The sequence below is a fragment of the Dromaius novaehollandiae genome, chromosome 30 (genome assembly GCF_036370855.1).
Source record: "Dromaius novaehollandiae isolate bDroNov1 chromosome 30, bDroNov1.hap1, whole genome shotgun sequence".
Taxonomy (NCBI): domain Eukaryota; kingdom Metazoa; phylum Chordata; class Aves; order Casuariiformes; family Dromaiidae; genus Dromaius; species Dromaius novaehollandiae.
In genome coordinates, this window is record NC_088128.1 from 2,711,531 (window position 1) to 2,720,010 (window position 8,480).

General features: G+C 53.2%; 1 protein-coding gene across 1 annotated transcript; it reads left to right on the forward strand.

The window, feature by feature from the left end:
* Nucleotides 1–2,494: 2,494 nt before the first annotated feature.
* On the forward strand, nucleotides 2,495–3,238 carry LOC135324005 (olfactory receptor 14A16-like; the record flags this gene model as incomplete). The annotated part of the gene is made up of 1 exon (XM_064499438.1): nucleotides 2,495–3,238. A coding segment is annotated over one exon (744 nt), but the record flags the coding sequence as incomplete, so codon positions are not given.
* Nucleotides 3,239–8,480: the final 5,242 nt, after the last annotated feature.

Below are 8,480 nucleotides of genomic sequence, written 5' to 3' on the forward strand. Positions count from 1 at the left end.
CACTGCCTGCTGCTGCTGACATGAGATGAGAGAAGGCAGAGAGAAGTGCAAGGCAGTGTGGAGTGGGAGGCCAGAGGAGAGCTCCTTGTGGGAGGAATCTTCACAGCCCTTGACACGGTAAGCCTCTGTCTGCAGGGCAATGCTACTGAGGTTCCTGGGGGGGGGTCTTCTAAAGCCACCTCATTCCATTCCACACCTGTTTTTTAAGGATGTCTCTCTCAGTTTTTACCTTGCAGAGGAGGAGATGCTTCAGAGCAGGGCTTTGCCTCCACACTGTCACAGGGACAGGGCATGCTGCTGCTTTCTCTTGCGGACAGCTGCAGGGCTGTGAAGCCGGGACATGCACCCAGTCTGCCCAGGGCTGTGATTCAGAGCTGTTTCCCTGCGACCCAGGGTGCTGTGTGCCCAGGGCAGTGACTCTGCCGCCTGCGAGGGTCAGCACTCAGCCTGCCTGGGGAGCTCCCAATGGCACTGTGGGGGGAAGCTCTGGGTGAGAGGAGCGACCCTGGTAGGGCAGGTTCATTCTCCCGTTGAGAGGGTGCTGCATGGGTCAGGGCTGCTCACAGCTCCAGCTCATGCACAGGACATTTCTAAGGGGACTTTCCAAAAGGAAGGTCAAAGCAGGAGATAAATGAAAGGGAAGGAGCTGTCATGACTCTGTGCTTTCAGTTTTATTTTCTTTGGGTGGGGTGAAATAGCAATGGATCTGTCAGCTTTAGACAGGGGACTGAGGCAGTGACATGGAGAGAGGAGCAGCTCTGGGAGGGACTCAGCAAATGCCTTCATCCACCCCGCAGCCTGCAGACAGAGCCAGCAGCACCTTTCCAGCCTCAGCAAGGTTTGTCTCACTGCTCTGTAGCACCTGCAACCACGGAGGTGCCCTGGGCAGTGTCCTGCCCCCAGGAGGTTTCTGCAGGGCAGAGCTGAGCACCCAGCGGGTGGGATGGGGTCTGTGAGCACTGAGAGGGGAGAGACGTGGGGACAGAGAAACAGCTCCCGGCAGGGACGGCTCCAGGCAGCAGAGTCATGCTCAAAGTGTGAGAGGAAACCGTCAACTCCAGCACCTCCTCTCCTCTGCCAGCCAGCACAGCCCTCTGCTCTCAAGGCTGTGGGGTCCAGGGCAGGAGTCGTTTCCTCGGCAGCTGGACATGCAGGAGAGGAGACACTGCTGAGTGTCCCTCTGTGCCTGCCTGTCCCTGCCTCCCTGGGCACAAATGTCATGGTATTGCTCCATGTTTCCCACCTGTCCATGCTGCCCTTGTCCTTCCCCTTGGACTCTCTGGGCAGGGGGGTTTCTGATGCAGTTCAGACAACACTGACCCTGCAGGTCCTGCCATGCAGACGTGTCCTTGACAGTGAGGTGCCCAAGTGCCCCTCTAGCCTGTGGGGCTCTGGGCAATGCAGTGTGGGGGGCTGGGAATGAGCCAACTCTCTTGTCAGGACACCCCATCCTTAGGACATGCTGCCATTTCCCTGGGGTGTCTGGCTGGGCTGCAGCTGCCCTCCAGAAGGGCCCAGCTCTCCCACTGCAGCTGGGTGTTATCTAGGTGCCCCAGGGAGAAGCCACCTAGATACTGAGGCCATGGACATGCTGCTGGGAGGCTGGGTGTGGGCAGCTGGAAGGAGCCCGATGTGTTGCTGGCTGGAAGGGGAGGGCTGAGACCTGCCTCATGCACCCTCAGGAAGAGTGCTGATGGGCACTTTGGAAGTGGATTCCACGGTGCCATTTCTTTTTTGGGTAACACGAGTACAACTGTCCTCCACCTCCGAGGTGTGAGCACAGGGCAGCTGGGAACAAGGCAGATGGACAGGCCAGCTCTCCTGCCTCTGCACTAAAGCCAGAGTGACTCTTTTGGCTCTCTGGAATCACAGCTGGTCCCTCTGAGAGCAGCAGCAATGCTGAGGATTCCTACCTGCAAGAATCCTCCTCAGATGTGACAGAGTCAGCTAAAGAAAACAAAACAAGGCTTAAGACTATTAATGAATTCACATTATTTAGAAGTGAGAGTGAAGATGCTGAAAATCCCTCCAACATTTTGAGTTGGATTAAATCTGACTGGAACTGGGAGTATAAATCTTAGTCACCCCTGTTCCCATATACACAGTGCTGTTGGTTAGGGCTGACTCCTTTGGAGCCCACAGGCAGAGGCCCTGCTCCTCACAGCAAAATCAGCCAGCCCAAACCAGAGCTCAAGCAACAGAGCTCAGTGACAGTGCTACTGAGATGGGGAGAGGTAATGAGTGTGTGTTTGGGAGGTTTTTATGAGAGAAAAGTCTGTCCTAATTTGTCTCTATCTGTTCTTCCTTGAACAGTCTGGAAAGCACAGGGGGCAAAATGTACAACAGCAGCTCCATCGATGAGTTCCTCCTCCTGCCATTCATGGACACATGGGAGCTGCAGCTCTTGCACTTCTCGCTCTTCCTGGGCATCTACCTGGCTGCCCTCCTGGGCAATAGACTCATCATCACAGCCGTAGCCTGCGACCACCGCCTCCACAACCCCATGTACTTCTTCCTCCTCAACCTCTCCATCCTCGACCTTGGCTCCATCTCCACCACTGTCCCCAAATCCATGGCCAATTCCCTGTGGGACGCCAGGGCCATTTCCTACTCGGGATGTGCTGCCCAAGTCTTTTTCTTTGTCTTTTTCATCTTGGGTGAGTATTGTCTCCTCACTGTCATGGCCTATGACCGCTACGTTGCCATCTGCAAACCCCTGCACTATGGGACCCTCATGGACAGGAGATCTTGTGTCAAAATGGCAGCAGCTGCCTGGGCCAGTGGCTTTCTCAATGCTCTCCTGCACACTGCGAACACATTTTCAATACCACTCTGCCAAGGCAACACAGTGGACCAGTTCTTCTGTGAAATCCCCCAGATCCTCAAGCTCTCCTGCTCAGACTCCTACCTCAGGGAAGCTGGGCTCATTGTGATTACTGACTGTTTAAGCTTTGGGTGTTTTGCTTTCATTGTGGTGTCCTATGTGCAGATCTTCACTGCTGTGCTGAGGATCCCCTCTGAGCAGGGCCGGCACAAAGCCTTTTCCATGTGCCTCCCACACCTGGCCGTGGTCTCCCTGTTCATCAGCACTGGCCTGTTTGCCTACCTGAAGCCCCCCTCCCTCTCCTCCCCATCTCTGGACCTGGTGGTGGCTGTTCTGTATGCGGTGGTGCCTCCAGCAGTGAACCCCCTCATCTACAGCATGAGGAACAAGGAGCTCAAGGAGGCACTGAGGAAACTGATTCAGCTAGTACTAGTTCAGCAGCAATGAGCTCCCCACCCCTCTTTGTAAGTGACTTGAATTCATCTCAGACAATCTCTGTGCTTTGGACATTCTTCCTGTGATAACCATATTTGTACAGAAGTATTTGAAATCATCCCACTCCTTCAGAGACACAAACCCAGTCTGTCTGCCTGAGAGGCCTTCTGTAAATGTGTCTGTCACTGTCTCAGAGCTGGCCAGTCTCTAATAAAAGAGTACTTCCTCAGTGCAGTTCTTGAAGGTTGGGCTCTTCTTCCAAAGCTGAAGACAATAATTCACTCAAGGACTTTCACCCTGGAAGCGGCTGTTGCTTTTCCAGGGCTCTCCATGGCCTCAAGGCAATGAGCTCTTTCGGGTGATGTGTTAGGGAATGAGGGCTGCATTCCGCTCTCACTTGTGCGTGTCCAGTGCTCCTGGAGGTGCTGAATGGTCAAGCAATATTTGCCTGGGACTGTCTCACTATGACAGGGCTGGTGACAGATGCCCACAGTGGGGACCCTGCAGGCAGAGGGAAGGCAGCCTGGAGAGGGGTTCATGTCACCTTCAATGGAAAACCCTGGGCTGGATCTCGGGACATTTGAAATGTCCTGTGATTGCTCAGAGCATCATCCACAGCCACAGACCCCTTGGTAGGGGGTTGTCAGGTGCAAAGATGCCCGTCCAGCTGGGTCTGCTTCTCGCCTCAACCACCACGGCCAGTGCAGAGTCACCCCGTGGCCCTGGGGCACCACAGCCCGCTCGCTCTGCAGAGCAGCACCGCCAGCTCGGGGCCCTGCGGGGAGCACAGGGGAGGGTGCAGGAGTGACCAGGCAGGCCAGCACTGATGCCCTCGCTGGGGTGAGGACACACAGCGGTGGGTTTGTGGGGCAGAGCCAGGTCTCGTGGAGGGGAAGCAAGACATGCCAGGCACAGGAGAGTGGAGGCCATTTGCAGCCCTGGCTGCACACCCCAGGTTTATGGGCGGGTTTTGCTGTGCGGCCAGGTTGTTCCTGCTGGGCTCAGTCCTGGTATCAAGGGGAAAAGCCAGGCCTAAGCAGCCTCTCTCCTGGCCCAGACCCCAGCAGGCCCTGGGGACAGCTGTGTGCTAACCCCTGCGTGGGACATGGCCAGGGCTGGGCAAGGTGCAGAAACTGTGGAGGCTGCCAAGGCAGGAGGGTTGTGGGGGACGGGGCACCGAAGGCTGTCGCAGGGACTGTGCCAGGGGGACGTTGGCCTGGCCCACGAGCTCTTGTTCTTGCTCCAGCTGTGCTGGAGGACCAAGAGGTTCCTCAGGGAAAGCTGTGCTCCTTGGGGAGCTGCCCTGAGCACCACAACAGGCAGAGCACGCTCCTTGTGTGTCCCCGTCCTGCTGGGAGGGTGGCATGGACACCAGGGAAATGGCCTGGTTCTGCCTGGGCTCAGTGCGGGAGTTTGGCCTGTGAAGTGAATGCGACAGCCACTGCTGCTGAAACACCAGCCATGGCTCCTCTCTGCAGCCCCCACTGCCCCTGCCCCTGCCGACCTGCCCCTGCCAATCTGCCACCACCCCCGTGCTGCCTTGTCCTCTGTCCCTCTTCTCCACACTGCAGGGACCAGTGATGCAGCAGGAGCTGGCACAGCCCCACAGCCGCTGCCCGGCCCCTGGCCCTCCCCTCCTGCCTGCCAAACATTACATCCATCTTCAAGAAGGACAGGAAAGAGGATCTGGGCAGTGATGGGCTGGTCAGCATCGCCTCAGGCCCTGGGAAGCAAATCTTCCTGGAGCTCGTTCCAGCCACATGAAGGGGTCAGGAACAGCCAGCACGAAGTCATCGAGGACAAATTTTGCCTGACCAATCTGGTTGCCTTCTGTGGTGGGATGACTGGCTGTGTGGACAGGGGGGGTGCAGTGCCTGCTGTATACTTTGAATTTAGGAAGGCCTTTGACATGGTCTTCCATAACATCTTTGTAGCCAAACTGGGGAGAGGTGGGTTGGAGGAGTAAGCAATGGAGAGTGCAGCAAATGAGCTGGAGGCCGCCTGGCTCAAAGGGTGGAGAACAGTGGTACAAAGCCAAGGGGTCTTGAAAGACTTGGGGATTTGGCTGACGGAAACTTCATGCCATTGTACAAGGAGCAATGGCAGGTGCTGTATCAGGGCGGGGCAGAACAGCCTGTGCATCAGGACAGGCTGGGACTTGACGGGTAGAGGAGTGACCCTGAGGAGAAGGACCTGGACATTGCAAGGGATGCCACATGAGCCAGTGCTGCGTGCTCACCATAAATCAGGCCAGCTGCATACGGGGCGGCATTGGGAAGTGAGCGGCTACCCAGACAAGGTGAATTATTATCCCCCTCCTCTCAGCACTGGTGTGGCCACATCTAGAATAGGGTGTCTCAGTGTGGGTTGCCCTGTACTGGAGGAATGGGGAGGAACTGGAGAGGGTCCAGAGGAGGTCTGCCAAGATGAGGTTGGGGTCTAAAGGACAAGGCCTTTATGGAGAGGCTGAAGGACCAGGGCTGCTTTAGCCTGGTGGAGGGGAGGCTGAGGGCAGTAGAGTCACTGCTTGTCACTGTTTGAAGAATTGTTTCAGAGATGATGGAGCTTTTCTTGGTAGTGGGAAACAGCAAGAGAAGGGGAAATGGCAAGAAACTGCAGCTTGTGGGGTTCAGCTGTGACATCAGGAAATGTCACTCGTAGGGCAGTGCTGTGGTGCCAGAGGTCACCCAGGGGGAACCTGTGATCATCCGCTGGCTTTGCCTTTCAAGGAAAAGCAAGTGAGGACAGAGAGACATCAGGAGAGGTGGAGACATCCTGGGGTGAAAGGAAGGTGGGGAAGCAGGTTGGGTATCTACCGTCTGCAGGGAAACAGGCACAGGCATGGGACAGTGTAGGACAGGCTGTGGTGGAGACAGCCGAGGGCACTGCCAGGGCTCAAAGCTCCCAACAGAACTGAGGTCGTTGTCCTCTTGTCTATGGCTGGCGTCTCTGCCAGCAAGGCCTCTGAGAAGATGCCCTTTCCTTAAAGGAGTGTATTTACAAGAGCAAGGTTTCAGTGAGCACCTGTAAAACAAAGATGTCTGCTTTTTAAGCTTTCTTTATTCTTCATGTTGCAGAGTAAGTGATGCCCACCCTCTCCAATTGATATTGATCCAGAGTGTCTCCTAATGAGGTCTGGACATGGAGGAAAAGCAGCAGTTTTGATAAGAGACCTGCATGGACAACCTTCCTCCCAGCTCCCCAACCCTGCCATTTCCCTCTTCAGCCACTGGGGACTTGCATCACTCTTGCTAAAATCTAACGCTTTTCCACTCAAGGCTGTGGCTGAATGGTACAGCTCCTCTGCACCAATTCCCACCTGCTTGCCTTAGACAACTAGCTGCAGACACAGGAGGATTTGCCTTAACTGCAAACAAAGAAAAATAAAATATGATGAAGTTTAATAAAAAGTCAAATACACTGCTACACTATATGTTATGTCCAAGCTGCCTGCAGTGAGCTCCACTTTCCACAAGCAATAACCTTCCTGGAAATGTTTTAGGTAGGAGAGATACAGCTAGATAGAAATACAGCTAAAGAGCTGGGTAAAGAGAGAGTCAGACTCTTGAAAGAGGAGGCAAGCTTCAGACTCCCTGCAGCTCAGAGCAGAGCTAGACAGCTGAGTATCTGAATGGATAAAGAGCAAGGGGAGGAGGAGACCTGGAGAACTATGGAAAGTGCACATGTCCAGATAGTCTGATGCAAAGAGGACTTTAGAAATGATCCCTTTAATCAGGACATGGGGGAATATGTGAAAGATTCCTGAGATGCCACCCACAGCATAACAGAGCAGTGGTAATGCAAGTTGAGAGGGACAGATCAACTATTTTCTCCAGAGATGTCCTCTTCCTCAAAAGTTCCACTATTTCATCACGGGAAAATATTGACATTAAGATTAGTCAATCCTTTCAGCTGATGCAAGTGTGCTCATATTTTTTAAATCTTGAAAACAGTTCTTCACCTTTCCAGGCAGAGCTCAGATGTCCAACCACAAGCACCCAGTGGCACTTGGAGAAGCCCCGGTGCATCTGAGGCACCTGCCTGGACCTGGCAGCTCTCCCATAGGACCTGCGGGAGACCGGAGCCCCTCAGAGCTGCAGAGGGAGGCTGGGCAGAGGGGACCAGGGCACCTGCAATGGCACCACATGTCCATGACCCTGTGATGGCATCCCACCCCAGTTCTGAAAATCTCTTTCTTTCTGAAAACAAAAAAACAAAACAGAGAAAAACCACAAAATTCCCATAAAAGACCACTATATTAAAGAAAAGAAAACAAAGCAAAAAAGGGCCATAAGAACACAAAGAAGGCTGAAACCTGGAAACTGCAACCAAACATTCCTTCGCTTTGGATCATTCTCTTAATTTCTTCCTCATTTTGTTTTGTATTGACTCTTTCTAGACCTTTCTGCTGTAATCAAGCCTGCACCATTAAAACAGATATTTTTGTGCCTCGCACAGAGTCCACTGCACCAACACCACCCCCAGCCCAGGTCTGCCCATGCCACTCCTCACTGCACAGAGTGAGTCACACTCTGAGGTGTTGGGCTCTCTTGACTGATAGAAGCAAGCAGGGTGACCAGCTTCAGTGAAATGCTGTATCTCTGGATGGCCAAATCTGCACAAACCTCAACATAGCTGTGTTAGAGTGATGTCTGAAAGGAGTCCCTAACCATCTAGCCACACTCCTGTTTCCTTCCCTGCACGGTAAATGAAGTGCTACTGCATTTGAGGTGACAACAGGGAGGAGGCTGATCTTCCCCAATGCCAGACCACTTTAGTGCATGTCTATGTCTAACACAATTGTCTGGACTTCATTTCTAGTCAAGGGAGAGAAATAAGATGTGCCCCAGAGAGGTCTTGAGAGATTTCCGGCCACCACCTAATGCTCCAGAAAGGTTCTCGTAGGTCCTGGGTCACATTTCCCAGACCCACATGGGCACACAGCCACCCCAGGGCATCTCAGGCAGCAATAGCCTCTATATGTGTGGGCAGATGAACAAAGGCCTGAACACTGACTTTTAGTCATAAGGTAAAACTTATTCAAAAGATAACTCTATGCAAGAACTGAAAAAGAACCTCATTTCCACAACTTTTGTCAATTGGAATGGATTTTCTATTTCTTTTTATATTGCATATATTTATTATATACATATACATAGATATATATATATATACAGTTACATTTATTCATTCCCGATATATCTCCTACCAGCACTCTGCA